The sequence below is a fragment of the Bos taurus genome, chromosome 18 (assembly GCF_002263795.3).
Source record: "Bos taurus isolate L1 Dominette 01449 registration number 42190680 breed Hereford chromosome 18, ARS-UCD2.0, whole genome shotgun sequence".
NCBI lineage: Eukaryota > Metazoa > Chordata > Mammalia > Artiodactyla > Bovidae > Bos > Bos taurus.
Genome location: NC_037345.1, coordinates 13,978,640 through 14,001,709, shown reverse-complemented (window position 1 = coordinate 14,001,709; position 23,070 = coordinate 13,978,640). Strand labels below are relative to the sequence as shown.

At 58.0% G+C, this 23,070-nt stretch overlaps 1 protein-coding gene across 5 annotated transcripts in view; it reads left to right on the top strand.

Annotated features, from left to right (window-relative positions):
• The first annotated feature begins 5,827 nt into the window (after positions 1-5,827).
• Positions 5,828-23,070, top strand: part of PIEZO1 (piezo type mechanosensitive ion channel component 1) — a 56,107-nt gene continuing 38,864 nt past the window's right edge. For all 5 annotated transcript variants that reach the window (XM_059877396.1, XM_059877395.1, XM_059877397.1 and 2 more), the window contains exon 1: positions 5,828-6,274. In XM_059877396.1, coding sequence (XP_059733379.1) covers positions 6,211-6,274 — 64 coding nt within the window. In that variant the 5' untranslated portion in view covers positions 5,828-6,210. The remainder of the gene's footprint in view (positions 6,275-23,070) is intronic.

Sequence of the window (23,070 nt, the reverse complement as noted above, 5' to 3'; positions counted from 1 at the left end):
ATTGAACACGGGCCCCCTGCATTGGGAGCATGGACTCTTAGCCATTGGACCACCAGGGAGTCCCCAGTTTTCTTTAGAACCACGGGTGAAATGTTGACTCCAGGCCCCCAGGCGCTAATCGATGAAGGGGTGACAGGCCATCTCACTCTTGCCCACAGTCACCTGCCTCCTCTGTTCCCTCATTCACCTGCTTTGTGCAAGTTTAGTGCTGGACGTTTTTCACAGCATCCCTACCCTCATAATCCCAAGAAATATCTGATGGCGGAAACGACCCCAGTTCACAGGGATGGTGGAAATGACCCCAGTTCGTGTGGAGGGCTGTGCTTCAGCCTTGTCTCCGCCCCTGGCCACCCCCTCTCCTTTGCCAGTGCCCCCTGCTGTGGGCATAGTCTCCCTCCACCGCCCTCCCAGGCAGAGCGGGGGGCTGGGCAGAGCCATGAGTCTCAGCTGTGCCCGTCACCTCTGTGAGGCCCCTCAGCCTACTGTCCCTGTTGGCCTGTCAGCCACAGGATGCTGGGCGCTGGCCCGCTTTGTTGCTGCAGCTGGGAAGTATCTGCCGCCTGGGACCGGGCCATCAGCACCACAAGGCCATTCTGGCCCGGTCCCTCTGTCATCCTGTCCAGCTGGAGTCCTGTTTGGCTGCTGAGATGGGGGTAGGGAAACCACTGACCAACTTCTGAACGTTGGCTTCACATGGAAAACTCAGTTACTCAGCAGGCCACCTTTCCCACAGTGTGGGTTTAGTGCCCACGCCATTCCTGGTGATGGCTCGTGAAGAGCTTGCGGCCACAGGCCCCATAGGCATGTTTCTGTGTTGTAGGCGCCGATTTCCAGCCTCTGGACTCAGCTGGCCCGTGCGGTCAGCGGGCAGATTCCAGACCAGCTGGGAGCATTGAGTGCAGAACCAAGCACCAGTGTTGACTCTGGTCCAGTCACGTCCTGAGCAGGGACAGGGCCAAGGGCTAGGCCTTCATGGGCAGCTGGATGGGAGGGGGCTCTTGGGGGGACGTGTCCTGTAGAAGGAGCCTGGCCTGGGATCCACTGACAGGAGCACGACTTGGGCTTATTCTCTGCTGGATTGATTCCTGGTCTTGTTTCCAGGAAAGGGGGTCTGGGGAGACTCAGTGGGAATGTACTCGGGGAAATTAAAAAATAATCCCCAATTTCATCAAGTCTCTGGGCAGGAATCAGGAAGACAGCATCCGGAAGAAACAGACAACTTGGTAGCCTCTAGGGAAGCTCCTTGGAGAAGGCAATGGCACCCTACTCCAGCACTCTTGCCTGGGGAGGCAGAGGAGCCTGGTAGGCTGCAGTCCATGGGGTCACTAAGAATCGAACATGACTGAGCGACTTCACTTTCACTTTTCACTTTCATGCATTGGAGAAGGAAGTGGCAACCCACTCCAGTGTTCTTGCCTGGAGAATCCCAGGGACGGGGGAGCCTGGTGGGCTGCCGCCTATGGGGTCACGTCTATGGGGTCACACAGAGTCGGACACGACTGAAGTGACTTAGCAACAGCAGCAGCAGGGAGGCTCCTGGTGTAGGCTACAGGGAAACCTTAGCTACATGCAAATCCCCCACATTAATTTTTTAAAGTGGGAAAAATCCATAATACAAGATGAATTATTTTAACCATTTTTAAGCATGCAATTGAGTGGCATTAAGTACGTTCACGTTGTTGTGTAATTACCACCACTATTTCCTGAACTTCCTCATCATCCCAAAAGGAAGACCCATACCTGTTAAGTAATAACTCCCCACTCCCTCCTCCTCTCAGCCCCAGGAACCCTTAATCTAGCTTCTGCTTTTATGAATTTGTCTATTTTAGATCTAAGTGGGACTGTGTAATACTTGTCCGTTTGTATCTGACTTCTTTCACTGAGCAGAATGTTCCCAGAGTTTATCCAGGTTGTAGTAGCAATAGGACTTTCCTTTTTATGGCCAAATAATGTTTCATTGTGTGGAGGGATCACATTTGCTTTACTCATTCATCTGTTCATGAGTATCTGGGTTCATTCAGAAATAATTTGTAAGTATAGAGACAGGTAAGGATAACTGTGATCTCCTTGGGGAAAAGTTAGGCCTGAATGATGAAATCCCCTCTGATGACGCTCTTGCCCTGGCCCTTCCTCTCTCCGTGGGGGACCTGACAGTTCCTGCTCTTCCACGACTAAAGTACTATTTTTGTAATTTAATTTTTATTTTATGTTGAAGTGTAGTTGATTTACAATGTTGTGTTAGTTTCAGGTGTACAGTTGCCAGTTGTACATACATATACCCATTCTTTTCCATGTTCTTTTCCCATATAGGTTATTACAGAATTTTGAGTAGAGTTCCCTCTCCTGTACAGTTGGTCCCTGTTGTTTATCTGTTTTACATACAGCAGTGTGTATACATTAATCCCAAACTCCTCAAATTTATCCCCCCTACTCTTGTTTCCCCTTTGGTAACCGTGAGTTTGTTTTCAAAGTCTGTGAGTCTGTTTCTTCAAATAGTCTTTTTAAATAAGTAAATAAGTTGTAACTTATTTAAATAAGTTCACTTGTATTTTTTAAGTGATACCATATGATATTTCGGAGAAGGCAATGGCACCCCACTCCAGTACTCTTGCCTGGAAAATCCCATGGACCGAGGAGCCTGGTAGGCTGCAGTCCATGGGGTTGATAAGAGTCGGACACGACTGAGTGACTTGACTTTCACTTTTCACTTTCATACATTGGAGAAGGAAATGGCAACCCACTCCAGTGTTCTTGCCTGGAGAATCCCAGGGACAGGGGAGCCTGGTGGGCTGCCGTCTCTGAGGTCGCACAGAGTCGGACATGACTGAATCGACTTAGCAGCTTAGCAGCATATGATATTTATCTTTTTCTGTCTTAGTATGATCATCTCTAGGTCCATTCATGTTGCTGCAAATGGCATTATTTCACTCTTTTTATGGCTGAGTAGTATTCCACTGTATATATGGACCACATCTTCTTTATCCATTTCTCTGTTGATGGACACTTAGGTTGCTTCCATGTCTTGGCTGTTGTGAATAGTGCTGCAGTGAACACTGGGGTGCCTGTGTCTTTTTGAATTGTGGTTTTCTCTGGACATACGCCCGAGAGTGAGATTGCTAGATCATATGGTAGCTCTATTTTTAGATTTTAAGGAACCTTAATACTGTTCTCCATAGTGGTTAAATTTCTGTTTTAATTAACAAATGTGGTAGGACGCCAAGCCATGGGGTGGTGGGGCAGAAATGGCTTTGGACTTGGAATCAGGAACCCTCAAGGCCTGGCCTGGCCTTTGGCAGCAGACGTCCCCCTGTCAGGCCCCTGTGTCCTCCTCTGCAAAGGATTAGAATCTGTGTTACTGAACAGCCAGGATTCCCCCCACCTGATACTTGGCAAGTTGGCAGGTGGGGAAGTTCTTCTGCTGAGGATCTGTCCCCACTGTGCTCATATAGAATTTATTATGTGAATAGATGATACATGTGTGCAGCCAAAAAAAAAAAAAAACCCAAAACATAAAAGGGCATTTCAGCGACCTTTGTTCCTGCTGCTGCTGCTAAGTTGCTTCAGTCATGTCCGACTCTGTGCGACCCCATAGGCGGCAGCCCACCAGGCTCCCCCGTCCCTGGGATTCTCCAGGCAAGAACACTGGAGTGGGCTGCCGTTTCCTCCTCCAACGCATGAAAGTGAAAAGTGAAAGGGAAGTCGCTCAGTCGTGTCCGACTCTTAGTGTCCCCATGGACTGCAGCCTACCAGGCTCCTCCGTCCATGGGATTTTTCCAGGCAAGAGTATTGGAGTGGGGTGCCATTGCCTTCTCCGCTGTTCCTCCTATCTGATAATATCCCCCAAAGCTTGGTTAAGGCTTGTGTGCCTCCCAGAGAGTGGAATATCTGCAGCAGGCTGGATCCAAGGGGGTTGCTTTCCCCAGTTGTAACACTGTATCTTAGGAATTGTTCCATATTGATACACAGAGAGTTGCTTGGGTCTCTAACTGCTTTGAAGCCTCCACTGCAGGATACACTGTGATTTCTTTAAGGGCTCCTAACTTGGCCAGAACAGTTAGTTTTTTTCCAATCATGCTGCTCACAATTCTTGGAAGCATACCTTGTGCTCCTTTGCAGGGAGAGTTCTCGCTCTGTTCTGGAGCCGGACTGGAAGGTGGGAAGCGCTGTGAGCCAGGTCCCTGAAGCCATGGTGGGTCTGGGGGCTTGCTCGCCCGGGGCTCTCCTCCCCTCGTCTTCATTTTCTGAGTCCTCCTGCTTCTCTCTCAGGCTTTGCTCTTGGGACAGAGTCTAGAACCTTGTACCCCAGGCCTTAGATGGACTCAGCTTAAGAAGTGATTTTTAAGCTTTTTGTTGTTTTTGCATTTAAACTGTTTATGCAGACAAGGCCCTGTGTCCCATGTCCTGAGAGGGGCCCTCGGCTGCCCCAGTCATGCCAAGGGCAGGCCAGGCAGAGGACAGGGCTCAGGGAGCCCTGACCCTGATGCTGAGTCTGTTCTGCCCATTTCTCTGGGTGAGCCCCGCTCCCTCTGCCCCCTTCTCTCCAGCCCATACCCCAGGAAAGAAGGATGATGGAAGGTCACCTAGGGGACTGATGGTGACCCCTCAGGGGGGTGTGTCACTTCACATCACTTTTACATGGCTTTGTCTGAAGTCTTCACAGTTTTGCAGCTGAGCCCCCACCCCATCTCACAGATGTCCCCTGAGGCTTGGAGAGGCAGGTGGCCTCCTGGGCAGAAGGCCGGCACCCAGGGGAGCCGCTGTGAGCTGTCCTGCAGTTTTCTCTGTTGATGCTGGTGCTGCTCAGAGACTCTGGCCACGTCCTTGCGAAGGGATGGCTCCGGTGGCCAGGTTCCAGCCATCTCTAGAGGCTGGGAATAGGTAGCATTTACAGGCAGTCCTGGGCCTCTCAGTGAGCTCAACCCCATGTCCCCAGACTCCTTTGGGTTCTGACCTGGGGAGGAACCCTGAAGCTAAAGTCTCAAGGGGTCCAGAAAAAGTCCGGGGTCAGACATGACTCCAGGAACGAGCAAGCAGAGAGGCAAGGAGAAACACGATCAGCACTGAAATCCTAGCTTTCGTGAAAGTCCACTGAAAGTTTCTGACTTGAAGAGTGGGAGGGTCTGGGCCTGTGTTGGAGCTGGTCAGGCAGCGCCGGCTTCCTCAGGTGTCCTTGGGCCCTGAGTCCTGCCACCTCCGTGCGCTCTGCCTTGCACACTGGGCGGCTCTTTTTTTCTCCTTTCCCAGCCCAACTCAAGGTGGAGAAGGCCAAACTGGGGTGGCCAAGTGAAGTGCCCAGTGCAGCCTGGATTCAGACCCTGGCCTGTTGACCCAAGGGAAGTTCTCATTTCCTTCCTACGGCAGGGCCCGTGGTGGTGCTGGTGGCAGGCGGAGGCACCGGTGGAAGCCTCCGAGCCACTCCACGGTCCCAGGGGGCGCTGCGGGCCGGGGGAGCAAGGTTTCGGCTGCTCCTGCCACGCGGGGCGCACTTGTGAGTGGGGTGCTGTCCGAGAAGCCCGGGGTTGGGGCACCTTTACCGAGCGCTCCTGGCTGCGACGGCCGGGGAGGAAGCTGTCCCCGCCCGCACCCACGCGACTCCGAAAGGCCCCGCCAAGGCTACTGAGGGTGGGGGATCTTCTAGGGAAGTGCGCCGAGCGGGGGTCTCCGGCCCCTACTGGCCACCCCGTACCGTGAGGGCCAGTACCGGGCGCGGGCCGCGTGGAGCCGCAGAGTGGGTGCCGGGGCGCGCCGGGCAGTCGGGGAGGCGCGGGGGCGGGCACGCCGGGAGGGCGGAGGCCGAGCTTATAAAGGCCCACGGGCTGGCCGAGGGAGGAGGGAGCCGCCGAGCCGCGTCCCGCCCTGCTCGGCCTCCGCGAGCCGCCGAGAGAGTCGCGAGCCGCCGAGAGAGTCGCGAGCCGCCGAGAGAGTCGCGAGCCGCGCGCGGCGCTTCGCCACGGGGCAGGGCTGACACCGGAGCGAGCGCGGACCCCGGCCGTCGGCACCGGCGGGGCGCTGCGGACCCCGGCCCTGGGAGAAGGAGCAGGAGGAAGCGGAGGCGCTCAGGTCCCTGCTGACCAGCCGGGGTCCTGGCCGCGGCGCGCGGCACGTGCGGCCACCCGCCCTGTGCGCCATGCGCCGGCCGGGGCTCCCCGGCACCGCCCCTTAGCGCCGCGCCGGCCGAGAGACCCTGGCCGGCCCCCGGGCCCCTCGGGCATGGAGCCGCACGTGCTCGGCGCCGTCCTGTACTGGCTGCTGCTGCCCTTCGCGCTTCTGGCCGGTGAGTGGGGGCGTGCGTGGAGGGCTCTGGACTGGGACAGGGTCTGCGTCCCCGCTCCCGGCATTCCGGCCGGGCCACCCGGCGAGAATGGTCGGGCCAAGGATGGTGCGCGGGCGGGCGCGGAGATTCCCCGGGACGCACGGCCCTGGGCGCCCGCATTCCAGAAGCATGAGAGCGCCGGGCCCGCCGGGAAGGCCGGGGCCCCGTCCGAGCGCCAGGCTGGGAGGGCGGCGGCGGCGGGGTGGCGGGCAGATGGCACTCTGGCGCCCACGAAGGCCGGCGGCGAGCGCCCCCCGGAGAGGGCGGCGGGTGCCTCGGCCCGCGGCGCTGGGGATAGGGACACGGGGACAGGGGGAGGAATGTGGGCCCTCTTGGGAGGGGCTGGGGTGTCGGTGAGTGGGGCACGAATCTCTTTTTCTCTTTCGTGTTAAAAAAAAAAAAAAAAAAGCGCAAACTTGCATCACGACTTCCTGACCAATCTGGGAGAAGGCGGGCTTCCTGCCTGGAGCTGTTTAATCTGGAGCCTCTGGAGCAGAACTAACGTCGTTGTGCCCTGGGCTCGGCCCCCCTCACTCTTCCCCTTCCCGTCCCCACCCCCGGCCGGACTAGGGCAGGCCCTTGCTCTGGAAAAAATAGTTCGGGTTCCTCCCTGCCTTCCCGGTGCCTGGGCTCCTCCGCTGGGCTCTAGAGCTGCGGGAGGGGCCGGGGGTGGCTCTGATCTGGGCTGGGGGAGAGGGTGCCCCCAGAAGACTCTGGTCTTGGTCCCAGAGCTGAGGTCCCCACCCTGGCATCAGTGTCTCCAGCTTGAGCTGTCATCTGCGCCCCTTCCGGAAAGCTCTAGCTGTGGTTCTTGTTGTTCAAGGCCCCTCCCCTTTGCACCCCTCCTGGCCTCCCTGTGCCCAGGGCAGAGTGCCGGAGCCTCCTTTCACCCTTCACACGCCAGCCCTCTGTCCCCAGCTCCCTCCTCTGGGGCTGCTGCCTCTACTGGGTGTGAACTGAAGAGTGGTCTGATTAATTCAGAGAAACAGGGAATGGTTTGCACTGTGAGTCTGCCTGTTGGGTGGAAATCCGTCAGACCGTGGTGGGTGTTGGTGGTTTTACTCTGAAAGCCTTTGCAGAGCCTCTTAAATCTCTCCAGGTGGACTCTGCCCACTTCTGTCATAGGTGGGTGTGGGCTCCAGTGGGCCAGGAATATGGGGGCCCAGAGCAGCCGGCACCAACTCCCACACAGACTGTGTTTTGATTTGTAGCAGAGAAAGGTGGTGAAACTTGGGGAAATTTTCAGGACAGGAATCAATGAAAACCATTGAGGTCAGGGAGGAGGGTCTGAGTCAGCCTTGTGTGGACAGAACAGCCCAGGATGTGCTGGGAAGAGCGCAGGGTCAGCCGGCCTGTCCTTCTCCTCTCGCCTTGGGAAAACACACGTTACCAAGCCAGGAGAAGAGACCCAGCTGGAGGTTGGGCTCAAAAGTCCGTAACCTTCTCACTGCAGGCTTGCCTCTGACGGCCTGCAGCACACCTGCATTCTCCTTAGACTCCGAAGACACGAGGGGAATCGGGTTGGCCTGTGCGAGAGGGGCCTCCCTCCTGAAGGGGCATGCCTCCCTCCACGGTGCAGTCTCCTTGTTCAGGGTCAGCAGACTTTTCTCTGATGAGCTGGATGGTAAATATTTTCACATCATCAACTCTTCTGATATTTTTTCCAGCTATTAAAAAATGTAAACACCACTCCTAGCTTGTGGGCTGCAGCAAAACAAGTGGTGGAGCCAGGCTCAGACTGAGAGCTGAGGTTTGTTGACCCCGAGAATTAATCTGTGTTCTTCGGGCCCTTGGCTGTAACTCAAGTGGGTGATGGAGTAGGGGGGAGGGTAGGTCTCTAGTTCTCTGGATGCCGGGTGGAGCTACTCAGGGTTCCCACCTGGGGTGTATTGGAGTCTCCTGGGAGCTTTTCACATCCTGATGACTAATTTTTTGTGTCCTTTGCTTAGTTTTTCTGTAAACCTGAAACTGTCCCCCCAAATAATCTATTAATTAAAGCCTGGATACCCAGGCCATACCCCGCACGGATTCTGTGTCTGGGTGTAGGATTTGGACTTCCATGTTTTTTCTTGAGCTTCAGGTGAGGGTGATGTAGAGCTGGCCAAGAGCCCTGCCCAGTGACACCTGAGAGGGTGGAGGCCAGAGGCCAGCTCTCAGGGCCGGGTAGCTCCAGAGGGATCTTGCTGTGCTGCTGGCTCGAGGCGGGATGGTCACTGTTCTGCCTTCTGAGCACCCCTTGCTCTGTGATGAGCTTTGGTAGAAATGGTTAGTTCGGCAGAGTTTTCAAAGTGAGTAGTGGGTGCTGGATGAGGCCATCTGAGGCTTTGGGTTATCCTAGGGCACCTCTAGCCTCCCAAAATCCCACTTCCACTTCCTTAGTACGTCAGAGGCTCCCCAGTCCCCCATCCCAGGACTGCCTTCATCATTTCACCTGTTGTCCCTGCAGCCCTGCGGGGGTCAGGACCCAGAGCCGAAAGCTTCTAGAGAGACGTCAGGACAGAACGCTTTGTGACTTCCCCAGGAACGGCCCCGCCCCCAACTCTTGACCTAACGGGGCAGGGGCAGCCTGAAGGTAGCACTGTAGCAGCGAGGCAGGTGGTGAGAAGGTGGTAACTGTATCGCTGACCGGCAGACATGTGCAGGGTGGCAACATGGCTTCCTCCTGTGGAATGGGGCTCCGGCCTCTCGGGCACGCCCACCGCACGCCACGTCACCTGCCAGCCTGTCACTGCTGTGTCACCGTTTAGAATGGGGATGCTTCCTCCTCTACGTAGGGTATTCACCGTTACTGTTTCAACGCTGCCGTGAGGAAGGCAGTGAGAAGGCAGTCCTAAGACAGGGGCCCCTGTTAGGAATGCAGCCCCAAGAGTCCACCTCAGCTCCCGGGCTGCCAGGCTCTTGGAGTCAGCAGCAAGCCCAGGCTGTCCCGTTCAGAGACCCCCCCAGAGCTAGGGGTGGGTCTTGCTCTCCTCTGCCACCTTAGGGAGGAGACTCAGCCTTGGCAGCCCCTGCCTGCTCCCAGGACTGATTATGTTGCAGGACTCAGGTGTCTGGCTGATGGGCCCTGAGGAATCAGTGTGATCAGGGAGGGGCCGGGGTCAGCCCGGGAGCTGAGAATGGCCACCCCACCGGCATCTGTACCAGTCGGAAGGGTCCTGCAGAGGAAGTGCTGATGGAGCGGTGGGCAACGTCTTGGGTCCTGGCTTTGAGGCTGCTTCCTGGGCGGTGTCACTCCTCTAACACTTTCAGTGCTCAGAGATGGAGAGGGAAAGGGGCCCTCTGCTCTGTGTGCAGCTGCAGGGGACTGCCTTCTGTGGCGGGGCCACTGCAAGGGTTGAGGGTATCCCCTGGGCCTGCCCCTTATCTTTAGGGCCCAGTGTGAGCTGCCTCTTACAGGAAGCCACTCTTGACCACCCTCGTCCGATGAAGTATTGGTCTTTTCTGTGTTTTCTATTTTTAGAAATATATAAACTTAAAAAAAAAAAACACTTAAGTCTTTTATTTGCCCAAGGCCAGCTGTTGCAGGCACTGAGGCCCCAAGACTTCCAGAAGGGATGGTGGGGGTGAGCCATCCTGCCCCCTGGTGCTGCCTGCCCCATCCTGCTTCCTACAGGAGATGGGAGAATAGATAAAGTATACACTTGTGCCACCAAGTATCTCCTCAACTTTGTGTGTGTGTCAGTAGCTCAGTCGTGTTCGACTCTGTGACCACATGGACTGTAGCCCGCCCAGCTCCTCTGTCCAAGGGATTCTCCAGGCAAGAGTGCTGGAGTGGGTTGCCATTTCCTTCTCCTAGACATTTTTTATGTAGACTCTTTTGTATGTAGACTTCTCCCTTCTGGTTTCCAAAGCAGTTTTCCTTCCTCCTTGGGGTACAGGCTCCAGGTGTTATAGAAGCAGGTGAGAAGGCTGCCCTGAGTGCCGCCAGGAGGTAGGTCAGTGCCCTCTGTGTGAGCTCCTCCCACTCTTGACCTTTGAACCCCTCTGAGTTGAGCCTGCTCTCTGGATGAGGGTGGGCGGGGGCTTGGGGGATGAGAACACAAGCGGGTTTTCCTTCCCAGGGCAAGTGAGTTGCATACCTGTTGGCAGGTGTTACCTGTAGAAGAGCCCAGGGTGGGCAGCCTCAGGGAGGCCAGGGGCTGGCTTTGCGGGACGAGCTCAAGGTGGTGCCAGCCTCTGCCTTGCTTTGACTTGCCAGGCCCTCGCCCCTCTCTCTGGGCCTCAGTTTCCTCACCTGTAAACAAGACAGTAAAAGCTTGAAGGCCAATGCCAGGTCTCTGATCTCTTGGCCTCTGGACGGGGCAGGGCCGGGCAGCCCTCCCTTGCACAGTGCTGGGGGTGCCGAGTGGGTCCGCGACACTCGCGAACCCTCTCGGCTGCCCACTGGCCACAGGTGGTTTCCAGGGCAGGAGGTGTGGTATCCAGGGCCAGCCGGGCTACCCTGCCTGACACCTGCCTGCCCAGATTCCTGTGCTCACGTGGAACGTGTTCCCAAGTTCATTCAAGCATTGTCTCACCAGGTCTCCTGAGACGGAGCTCCGGGCAGCCTCCTAGGCTCTGGTTCAGGGCCCGTGGCGGTGGGATGGAAGGACCTGGGCCTGCTCTCCTCTGTAACTGGGCCAAGGTTTCCTTGGGTATAAAGGGAGGTGTGGATCCCCCCAGCTTCCGGCACCTTGGTTCTGTAAGGGCCTTTGCCGTGTTTGTTCACGCTGTGCTGAGTCCAGATGGGAGAGAAACATGGTGCTGTCAGTGACGCCGTCCCCGGGGATGTCCCCTAGTAAATGTCATACAGATCGAGGTCTGGGCTGGAGGGGGCTGGCGGACGCAGTGGGGGTGGGCACCGGGCAAGACCAGTCTGCCGGAGGGAGAGAGGTTGTCCACCATGCTGGGCAGGGGGCAGAAAGGCAGATCCAAGGCTCCAGACCAGTGCAGCCAGGGTCAGGCCGTCTGTGGAAGGAGGTCAGTGAATGGCCTCCAGATGGGGGCTCCAGTCCCCCGAGTGGCCAGTCGGAGGGTTGAGGTGGGGTGGAGAGGAAGGGGCAGCACCCAGTGGACAGTCAGGCAGGAGGGACTTGATCCCTCCCCACGTTTTGATCTGTATTAACTGTTCACTACAAAAGTAACGTATGAATACTTGTCTTAAAATAGCCAAGAGTTAAATCAGATGAGAGTAAGTTTCTTCTTCTTTCATCCTTTCTTCTCCCTTTTGTCCAAAGCAAGGCCCTGGTCGGTGGTGAGGGCCTGAGGTTGCTGTGTCCCCCTCCTGAGGTTAGGTGGCTCCAGCATTTGGAGCCATGGCAGTGCCCTGTGGCTGGGGTTCTGCGGGTGCCTGGGGTCGCCAGCCTCTGCCCTGGGGAGGAGGCTGCGAGGCTGAGGCCCGGCACTCGGGCAGCCCTGGAAAGCCACCAGCATGCGATGGGCAGTGCTGGCCCAGACCAGCCGCCCCGGGTACCTCAGGCCGACGTGCGTGGCCTCCCACTTCCATGCACCGTCTCGGGCCTTTGCCGAGTGGGGCGGGTCGATTTTTCTGGTGTGTTTTAATCACATAATTATAGGGAGTATTTTTAGTTCCCTGTAACGGCCGGCTGTTTACCAGGCTCAGACCTGCGCTGTTTGTCTCCCAGAGTATATATAGTTGGGCCTCCTCTCCTTCCCTGGGGTCAGGCTAAAGCGGGACCGTGGCCACCTCAGCCGCCTCCTGTGGTTTCCTTTGCCAGTGAACAGGCGGCTGAACCAGGCCCCGTAGCTTCCGCAGAGCGGGAGGGGCCTGGGGGCTTCTGTCCTCGAGAGCAGGTGGGGGTCTGTCCCTAGTCCGGAACCGCTGACCGCGTGGTGGGCTGTGAGGGACGCGCCTCTTGGGCCCTGTCCAGGCTCGGCTGTGACTGTGGCAGTGCCCAGGTGTACCGGCGGCCATTCCCTGGCTCTCCCCACCTCCCCTGCCCTTCGGTGGCCTCTGGTGGATCCTCTGAGGGAAAACAAAAGAACAGAACTGCTATGTGCACAGATTCCTTGGGCCCGCATGAGCAGCCAAAGGCCTGTGATTGTGGCCAGGATCACAGCCCAGTCTGGAGGGACCAACCGAGAGAGCACACGGCCTGGGCTCCTGGGCAGGGGCCTCGGAGCAGAAGCCTCACCAGCCTTAGGCCTGAGTCTCAGTCTCTCTCACCTCCTGGAGCCACCAGGCCTGTGACCTGTCGGTTAGGCCCTGTCATACCCCAGCCTCCCCTTGGGGCTCAGGCTCCTGTTCTGCCTTCATTCCCGCTCCCCCCAGTCCCTCCCCTTCATTCACCCCCATCCCTCCCCCTCATCCACCACCCTCCCAATTCCGTCCTCTCATTCACTTGATTCATATTTATGGTTAAAACACTGAAACAACACATCATTACAACAGCATTAAAGGATGCTTTTCAAAGGGAAGCACACTCTCCTATTCCACTCCCCCTTTCAGCTGCTTCATCCTCCCCTTTTGCTCCTCCCTGTCAATGGCCAGGGGTCATAGTGACCACGGGGTGCTCCCAGGAGCCCTCAGAGGCTGTGCAGCATGTACCTGGCTCCCCTGCTGGGGGAGTATCCCTAGGTTGCTTCATGGGGGAACGAGTCAGTCTCATGGCAGAGACCCTAGCGGGCTCCCATGGGCCCAGGGGCAGCTGGGACAAGGTTTGCACAAGTTGCCTTTGTGATGTTGCCGGGCAGGTCCCCAGGCCCCTAACCGTCATGTGCCTGTGTGGGCAGCCGGCACTGACCATCTCCTCCAGTCATGTGGGCACACAGCTCTGCATCATGTCTCTGCCTCAGTGTCCACTCACCCCTCAACCCCAACCCTGCAGCCTCCATCCACGTCCACTGGCATCACAGCCTCTGCTTGGACACTCGGGGGCCCCAGGCTCCCAGCTCTGCTCCCAGATGCATCCCATGGCAAGGTGACCTTCCCAGTCATTCGAGAACTGCCTGCTGCCCACCATGCCGTCTCTGCTGCATTCACCTGGCACAGGGCCCCCCAGCTTTCTAGTCTCCCCTCAGGATGAGTCTCCACTCACTTTTCTACTCCTGAGGGTGGGCAGTAGTGGCCCCGTGTCACAGATGAGCACTCAGGGCCAGAGTTCTGGCCGTGACACCCCTGCCTCCTGGGAGCCGCCCGCCCCGGCGCCTGTCAGCACATGGGAGGCTCCTTGGTTCCTTCCTCTGGCTGCAGCTCTTTGCCTGCAGAACTTCCATCTGGCCCACCAACTCCCCGAACCTGTCCTCACCCTGGAACCTGCCAGCTGTCCCCCTGCCACCACCTCCCACGGCCACCCCTCTGGCCCCCCTGACACTCGCTTGGCCCAGGTTTAGGAGTCTCTGGGGTCCCCACAGAGCCCCCAGGGGAGGACAGCACAGCCCACACATCAAGCTCTCCATGGGGACAGCTGGAGCTCGGGGTGGAGGGCAGGCCTCACAGTTGAGGCTGGGTTAACAGTCCAGTGCAGCCACGTACCACCTTCCCCAAGGACTTGGAAAACGTTTCCACCTCTTGCACTGCCCCCCCGCCGCCCCGCCCTCAACTTGGTTTTCCCTGCTCTGGGGGTCCATGCTTAAGGGACCCCTGGGGGCGTGTACTGCTGTGTCTGCTGTCTCCTCAGTACTGAGTTTGTGTGATTGTGACCGCGTGGCGGTGGTCCCTTCTGGCGCTGGCTTGTCCCCTGAAAGTACCGCCACATTTGCTTATCCCGTCACCCACCCTCCTGGCGAGTCGGCGTAGGCTGCGAGCGGGTGCATCTCCACGGACACACATGTGTTTCATTCACTCCTGGGCATCGGTTGCCGGGTCACGGGCCTCGATTGTCCACTGCAAGTATGCTCCAATCTGTCCTCCTGGTTGTCATTTGGGGATGTTCCAGGGCGCCCCACACGTGGTGTTGGCCTCTGATTCCAGCTGGTCTGTGGGCGTGAGGTGGCATCTCCTGAGACTTCAGGCTGCATTACTTTGATGCCAATGATGCTAATCACCTTGGTATCTTCTCTGGCATGTGTCTCTAAGAATCTTGCACCCATTAAAAAAAAATGGATTGTTTATCTTCTTATTTCTGACTCGGGGGGTTCTTTGTGGATGTGAGACTGTAAGCTCTTTATCACCCTTCTGTACTGCGTGTGGTTTTCCCTGCCTGTGGCTTACAATCCTGATTGTCATCTTTATGGTGCCCAGTTACGAGCTAATCGTCATCTTTATGGTGTCCGGTTAAGGGCAAGTGTCTCTAGTTCAAAGTCCCGTGAACTCAGATGTTACTGGCTGGGACATCCTCTCCTGCTCCCCCGAGCTGGTGGCGGGGTCTCTGAGTGTTCCCTGGTGGGTGGGCCCCCCACTCACTGGGCTGGGCCTGCCCGCTTCCGCCGCACCCTGCCCTTGCCCTTCCTGCACCCTCCACTCGCCCTCCCATCCCACCCGCCTCTGCTGCCCACCCAGGGCTCTGCCGGCTCTCAGACCTCCTCCGGGGCCTCTGTCCTGCCACGGCAGGCTCTTGTCCTGGTGTCAGTCCTGCCGCTGGGACCCTCACTCTGCCTGTCATGACGTGTGACCTCCCACAGCCGCTGATGGCATGAAGTGGGTCCATTTCAAGCGCTGCAGAGATGGTCTTGGCCTCCTGACCTCAATTACTGTGGTCCCCATGGACACGTGACCAGCTCTTGTTCACTGGCTTTCCCTCCTGACTGTTCCCCACCCCCAAGCATAAGCCCCCCCAGAGTCGGACCCCCAAGTCCGAGGACAGGACAGCCTTGCTGTTGGATGCACACTCTGGGGTGTGAGTCTCATGTGAGCCTCTGGGGAGGTGGTTGGTCCCGGGGGCCAGTCCACGTCCAGGGTGGCCGGCACCCTGCCTCCTGCCTGCTCCTGTCTCCTCTGGGCCCTGCCCAGCTCGGCACACGCTTAGCCCGTCTCTCCACCCTGTGCGGAGGCGCCCTCACGGTTCATCTCCACCCTTGCTGTCGGGGTGGTGCCCATTTGTCCCTGGGCGCTTGTTTCCTTGTCACTGTTGCTGTGGCCCGGCCAGGGTGGGCCCGTGCCCAGCCCTGCGAGTGGGAAGTGGTTGAGGCAGAGGCCTGCGGGCTCTGAGCCCTGCCTGCTCCAGGAGCGTTCTGCTGCTTATCAGTGGTGCAGACCTTCCCCGCCGGGGAGAATTGGCCTGTCAGGCCCTAATCTCTGGAGGTCAGGGGCCGGGGACACTGGCAGGGGTGTGGGTGATCCAGAGACAGGGTCTTGACACCCTGTGGGGCCCCCTGAGTGGTCCCAGAGGGGGCCCTGGGGTGGGCAACGTCACAGGTGACCCCAGCCAGAGCCTCTCTTGCCTCTGAAACCTCGTCCTGACAAACGGGCAGATAATGTGACCTCAGGAAGATGGAGTAGCTCTGAAAGCAAAGTGCTGGGGCATCTTTTGGCTTGGAGGCAGCTCTGGGGTCGGGGGAGGGCCTGGGCCCTGGATCCTCTGTCCTGGTGTTCCCTGCTCCCCTGGGGGCTGCACCCTGGCTCTGTGGGGCCGTCAGCAGCTGCCCCATCAGACTCCGGTCCTTAGGAACTGGGGCCTCTGGTTGGGGGGTGGCTTCTGTCGCAGGGTTGCAGGTGGAGTCTCTAGCTGGGGGGTCCTCTGTCCAGGCTTTCGCTGAATGAACGAAACCTGGGCTACACAGGGAGGGAGAAGCCTGTGCTCCACTCCCCGGGGGGTGCACCTCCCACCTCACCCCTACGCGGCCCCTTTGCCCTCACCATCGCCTCCCTCACACCATGAAGACTAGAAGGGTGACCACACCAGGGGGGCAGTGCCCACCCCACCTCGTCTGCTCCCTTCCTCGCAAAAGTGAGGCATGAAAGGCTGGAGGCCAAGAGTTGTTGGGGAGGAGGGTGCCCACGCTGAATGGAGGAGCCCTCTGACCTCAGGGGCCTGGAAGGCACACGAGGCAGACAGAGAAGGAATGGCTGCCTCTGGAGGCGGCTCCCGGAAGCTTCTGGGCTGGACAGGCTGTGTCACATTCCAGAGCCTGAGACACTTCCAGGCATTTGGGGGGGTGTGTGGAGGGTGGGCAGGGGGAGCCCATTCGTGTCTTCAGGAAGTGAAGGGTGCCTACAGGGGCTGGGCCGTAGGCCGGGGTGCTGGGACTTGGGAGATGAAGGGGCCCCGGGGATGGTGCTGCTGCAGAGGGGCGGGCTGGGAGCAGGTGCGCCCTCGCAGGGGTGACCTGAGGCCATGGGCCGGGGCGCCAGTGCCACCCTTCAAGCGAGGAGGCGGCAGGCTCTGGAGCCACGGAGGGGGATGGAGCTGAGGCTGTTCTGTCTCTCCTGTCTGCGGGCGAGGGGCCTCGCGCTGTGAGCAAGGCCACCAGGAGTTAGGCATCCAGCGCCCGTCTGCTGGTTCCTTGTAACCTGAAGCTGCTTTCCTCTCTGCCCTGCATTCTCTCCGGTGGCTCCTGTGATGGCCAGGCCACCACAGTCCACTGGGCTCTCCGTGTGGGAAAGGGCATATCATCAGCTTCCTCACTTGCTGCCTGGCACGGGGTCCTGGAGTCACGTTACTTCTTCCTCGTTCTGACCACAGACCTGGATTGTCAGGTCTGGAGACACAGATGCTGGACCCAGAGGTAGCGGATGGTTGTGCCAGCACCCTGCTTGGAATCCACCTCCCGCCGGGATGGTCCCGGGGCTTCGGGGGTGTTTATGAACGGGTGTTTGGATGTCGTAACCCCGTGTCACTCCTGCACATCGGTGCCCTGCCCGGTCCTGTTCTGCATGCGGGGCGTGGGGGCCCACCAGGCCTGTCCTGGGACCTCAGGCGGTCCCTGCCTGGCCCTGAGTGCTGTCACAGGCGCCACTGGGCCAGGACTCAGGCCCCAGTGAGTGTGGCCGCAGCGTGCCCAGCACCTGCCGGCGGGACTTCAGCACCCGTACTTTGAGGCCGCACATTCCTCCCTCTGCCTGCTGGGTGGCGGGTACCTTCGGAGCAGAGGAGTGGGGTGGAAAGGCTCCCGGGACAAGCTTCTGTCACCTTTCCACTCCCAGTCTCCAGCTGGGCCAAGCCCTGGCTCTGCTGCTGGGCACCCTGGGGAAAGTGACGCAGCCTCTCTGGGCCTTGCACGCCTCACCTTTAGAAGCAGGACACACTGGGTTGCGGGGAGGCCGTCCGGAGCGGAGCCAGGGTGCGGAGCCTGCTCTGCGCCAGGCTCCCGCATCTCTGCGCCTGCTTGTCGTAACCTCTAGCTGTGAGACTAGCACCTACCCTGCTTGGCCCCACAGCCCTCGGGGTGACCTGCCAGGTGACGTGGGTGGAAATATTCAGTTGAGTCGCTGAGTGTGAGGCTGCTGTGCTGCCGCGCCCACACCCCCAGGCGCCTCTCAGGAAGCCTGGCCGCCCAGTGCTTTAATCAAGGTGCCCTGAGCCTCAGGACATGCGGCGGTCTCACCGGGGGGGAATCTGGGGCAGGGTTGCTGGTGACATCCCGGCTGAGGCGAGGGCGGTGGGGTGAGGACACCTCACTCAGGCAAGCGCAGTGGAACCAGCTGGGTCTGAATAAGTCACGGCGGCCAGGCACTCCCCTGGGACAGCAGCTTGGACACCACGTGGCCGGCCCTGGGCTGCTGGCGGAGGCCGGGAGAGAATGGAGGATGTTGCCTGGAGCCCAGGCCTGGGTGGGGGTGCCAGGGGCTCCTGGGGCTGTGGCAGCTGGCCATGTTTCCTGGCGCCCCCCCCCGCAACACCCCCACAAGAGTCTGTCTGCCTCAGCCTGACTCTGAGGGAGCAGAAGAGAGTCTTGCAGCCCAGAGAAGCTGAGCTGGTTCCCAGTCCCAAACTGGATCCTCAGAACCAGAAGTCAGTGGGGCTGTGACCCATCCAGGGGGATGGGTGTGCGGTTGGCATCAGGGTGCACAAGGACGGGAAGTCCTGGGGTCAGGTTCCTGCCCAGGCTTCCCAGGGATTCGTCTGATGAGGGTGCGAGGATGGAATCACATGCTCAGCTGGCAAAGGGAGTGAGAAGGCTCCCCGCTTGTAGGCATGTCTGTATGGGGGACCTCTCAGGCCTCGGGAGCCCCTCTGGGTGGAGAGACATTCTGCGGGGCGTTGGGAGCGGGTTTCTGTGGGCCTCCTCCAGTTTTCTGGCCTTCCTGGTCTCCCGCCACTGGCTGCAGCAGCTGGATGGAACATAGACCATGTGGCCTGTCCCTGTGTAGCGAGTACCCCACGGGGACCCAACGGCAGCCAGGTCTGGATGTGGCCTCCTCCCTGTGATGACTGGAGCCTGCATGTTCCCGAAGGCTTGGCACTGACCCTTAGGAGCAGGTGGGCCTGGGAGGGAGTCCAGGGCCAGGTGGCAGTGGTGGAGGTGACCTGAGGCTGGGTTCCGGGCCCAGGGCCCCTGGGCTCTGGGCAGGTGGACCAAGCACAGGCCAGGCTTCCGGCAGGCATTAGCGAGCTCTCTCCCTGCTGCCAGAGAACCACCAGCTGATAACCACCCATGAGCCAGCCTCTAGGATGGATGGTCTTGGTGTCCCCACCTCACAGCCCCCCAGCCCAGGCTACTGGACTCCTGAGCCAGAGTCCTGTGGCCATGAGGCTGCCCCACCTGGGAGCTTGTTCTCGCAGCTCAGGGCGTCCTCATCTTTCATGACCCATCCATTGTGGGTGGCAGCCCTGTGGTGACCATTGTCTGTGTGCTGACCAGCCAAGGCCCTCTGGAGTAGGGCCAGCTGAGACTAGGGGGAAGTAGACAGGAGCTGGCCTGCCCCTCACTGCCAAAGAAGGTCTGTCAATCCCGGCCTCCCTGGGGAGTCAGGGATGCTAGATGGGGGCTCTGACCCTGGGTGTGGGGCTGCTCAGGGCGGGGGGTGGGCGCTGGCTCCACCTCACGCCTTATGGGGGCCTATCCATCAGGTCCCTGGGGACCCCCGCGGATGTCTGCTGCTTGCTTTGCTGTCAGGAATTAGATTAGTTTTCCATAAAAACAGGATGTGGTGGGTGAGAGGCAGTGTTCGATCTTTTTTGTCACGCCTCTTTTTCCAGGAACTGAATGTATGGCTTTGGCCAGGACTGCCCTGTCCTCACCCACTGCCTCCCCCTGGGGTGCGGGGACAGTGCTCTCTGCTCTTAAGTGGTTGCTTCTTCTGTCTGGGGAGCTGACTCCATCATCAGGAGCTGGCAGGGACACTCCCACCATGTGGTCTGAGAGCTGGGCAAGTTGGAGGGGGACACCTCTCAGCCACTGATGCTGGACAGGGGGAGATGGCCTGGCCTTGGCCTCTCGCCTGACAGCACAGACCCTTGGGGGTTTCAGCCTCAGTCTGGAGGGTCCATTGTCCACAAGAGGTGGTGAAGAGCTCAGCCAGGGGTTGGGCAGGTCCTCTGTGCATGGGGAAGTGTGTGAATCTCATGGCTAGTTCAGGGAAGAGCCCATGGGTGGTGGAGCTGTGGGCACAGCTTGGAGGGGCTGGGGGCACAGTAAGGAGTGTGGACTTGTCTGTAGGCAACAGGAGCTACACAGAGGAGCTTGTGGAGTAGACCTCGTCCCAAGAGGACCTCCACGAGAGGGCTGCTGCTTCCCGCTGCGGAGAGGCTGCCCCGTACGCAGTGAGAGGCCCGGCTTGGTCACTCACTGGCCCAGCGACCATGGTCGCTTGTGACCTGCAAGACCTCCCTCCTCCATGAGCAGATAGCAGTGGGCTTGTCTTGGCGCCCTGGGTGAGCGCTGATAGCATTGCACTTGCAGAATCTGAGAACATGGAGCGGAGGGGCAGGGGTTTCCAGCAAAGCTGATCATTGCCCCTGACCCCCACCCTTCCCCAGCCCCTTCTCCACAGGCTCAAAATTCATGCCTCAGGAAGTTTCAGCACAGATTTAAAAGGGGAGAAAGCCCCAGACCGGCTCAACCTTTGTCGGGCAGGCTGGCAGGGTCCTCTGGGTTCTGGTCTTCTGGGAGACAGGAGGGGAGGGGCTGAGACAGGCCCCTGGGAGCCTGGGTGAGGGTGGCCCACCCTCCATGGTGGGCCTGGGGCTTGGCCAGGGGGCCCCTCATGCCCAGGGCTCTTTTTTTCTTTCCGGCTCAACACACAGCAGCTGCAGGCCCAGATGCCCCCTTGGAAACCACCCCAGATGGAATTCCAGAGCCCAGAAGTGCCTCTTTCCTGGAAGGATATCCTGAAATTCATGCGCGTTTTTTTCTCAGGGAGGGGAGAGGAGGCCTGGGGAGATAAGCAAAGGACACTCGGGCTGAGTGTGACGACCGAGGGTGACGTGTGACCTGGAGGGACGTGCTTTGGCAGGAGGACTGTGTGACAGCCAGACCACAGGAGCGGGAGGAGTGGAACTCACTTGTTTGTTATTTCTGTGCTTCTCCGCATCTAAAAAACTTCTGAAAAGGAAGGAAAGGAAAGTGAATGTTCTGTGAGCTGGTCAGCACCCTTTCTTGCCCAGGGGAAGAGATCGCCCACTCCTGGCCTGACGGAACCAGAGTTCAGGCCTGGGGAGGCCCTGCCCCCGGCCATCCTGCCCTTGGGGGTGGGTGCACAGAGCAGCATGGGCTGCTTCTCTGCCCCAGGGGCTGGTGCCCTGGGGGAGAAGCCAGGCTGAGCCACCCTGCCCAGGCTGGTTGTTAGGACTAGATGGTGTTGGTTTCTCCCTCAGTAACTCTGAGCTTGTTGCAGTCCCAGAGCCCAAGTAGGGCCCCGACACCCTTTCTGCCCCAGCCCTGCAGCCACCAGGGCCCAGACCTCAGAGACGGGCAGGTCAGCCAGTGGCTCACAGTGTAGAATCCCCGAGAGCCGGTGGATCAGTCAGGGTTCTCCAGAGAAACAGAGCCAGTAATAGAGGGATAGAGTGGGTGTGGTGTCTTACAGAAGAGGCATATATATACACTCATGAGGGAGAGAAGGATTTGTGTTAAAGAATTGGCTTGCACAATTGTGAGACAAGTCTGAAATTTGCAGGGAGCCCAGCAGGCTGGAAATTCGAACAAGCCTTGGTGTTGCAGTTTGGTGTCCAGACTCTGAAGGGGCTGGAGAATTCGTCCTTCCCTGGGGGTCTCAGGCTTTACTATGAGGAAGTATCCACCGTCCTCCAGCTTCTGATGGACACGGGATGAAGCACCTCACAGGCCTGAGGCCCGTTGCAGAAGCTCTCAGCCCGTCTGCCTCTCTAGGAAAAGAAATCTGCATGAGCTGGTTGGCATGTGATGTCTCTGGTCACACCTCCAGGCTCTCAGACCATCCCCTGACCTTAGCACCCTCACCCGAGTGAAGAGGGTGGCCAGGTTCTCCAGCTGCTCCCTGCTGTTGGCACCCACTCAGTCACATACTTGTGGGGTACCTTCTGGGGTCAGCACCGTGCTGGGGCAGGCACCTCCTCAAAAGCAGGATGGTCGTGGGGCAGAGGGCCATGAATGTCCCCTTTCATCTCCTGATCTCACACACACACACACACACAAACAGGGCCTCCTCCCTAAATGCCCAGGCATGCCCCAGTGTGGACAGCAGCGCTATTTACAACTGTCAGACCACGGAGACATCCTAAATGTCCAATGACAGATGAATGGATGAAGAAGATGCAGTGCGTATATATACGGTGGATTACTACTTATCCATAAAAAGGAATGGAACTGGGTCATTTACAGAGATGTGGATGACCTAGAGTCTGTCATACAGAGCAAAGTAGGTCAGAGAAAGACAAATGTATATGAACGCATAATGTGTAATCTCGAAAGATGGTACTGATGAACCTGTTTGCAACACAGGAATAGAGACGCAGACGTAGGAATGGACCTGCAGACGCAGCAGGGAAGGGGCAGGTGAGCTGAACTGGGAGAGGAGCATTGCCATATATACACCACCATGTGTAAAACAGACAGCTAGTGGGAAGCTGCTGTGTAGCCCAGGGAGCTCAGCTTGGTGCTCTGTGGTGACCTAGAGGGGTGGGAGGAAGGCCCCTGAGGGACGGGATTATGTATTGGTGTTGTTCAGTTGCTAAGTCATCTCTGACTCTTTGTGATCCCATGGACTGCAGCACGCCAGGCTTCCCTGTCCTTCACCATCTCCCAGAATTTGGTCAAACTCATGTCCTTTGAGTCAGTGAGGCCATCCAACCATCTCATCCTCTGTCACCCCCTTCTCCTCCTGCCTTCAGTCTTTTCCAGCATCAGGGTCTTTTCCAATGAGTCGGCTTCATATAAGGTGGCCAAAGTATTGGTGCTTCAGCATCAGTCCTTCCAGTGAATATTCAAGGTTGATTTCTTTTAAGATTGACTAGTTTGATCTCCTTTCAGTCCAAGGAACTCTCAAGAATTTTCTCCAGCACCACAACTTGAAAGCATCAGTTCTTCCGCACTCTGCCTTCTTTATGGTCCAACTCTCACATCCATATATGACTATTGGAAAAACCATAGCTTTGACTATATGGACTGTTGTCGGCAAGTAATGTCTTTGCTTTTTAATATGCTGTCTAGGTTTGTCACAGTTTTTCTTCCAAGGAGCAAGTGTCTTTTAGTTTCATGGCTGCAGTCACCATCTGCAGTGATTTTGGAGCCCAAGAAGATAAAATCTGCCACTGTTTCCATTGTTTCCCCATCTATTTGCCATGAAGTGATGGGACTGGTTGCCATTTATCTGAGTTTTCTGAATGTTGAGTTTTAAGCCAGCTTTTTTACTCTTTTACCTTCATCAGGAGGCTCTTTAGTTCCTCTTCACTTTCTGCCATTAGGATGGTATCATCTGCATATCTGAGGTTATTGAAATTTCTCCTGGAAATCTTGAT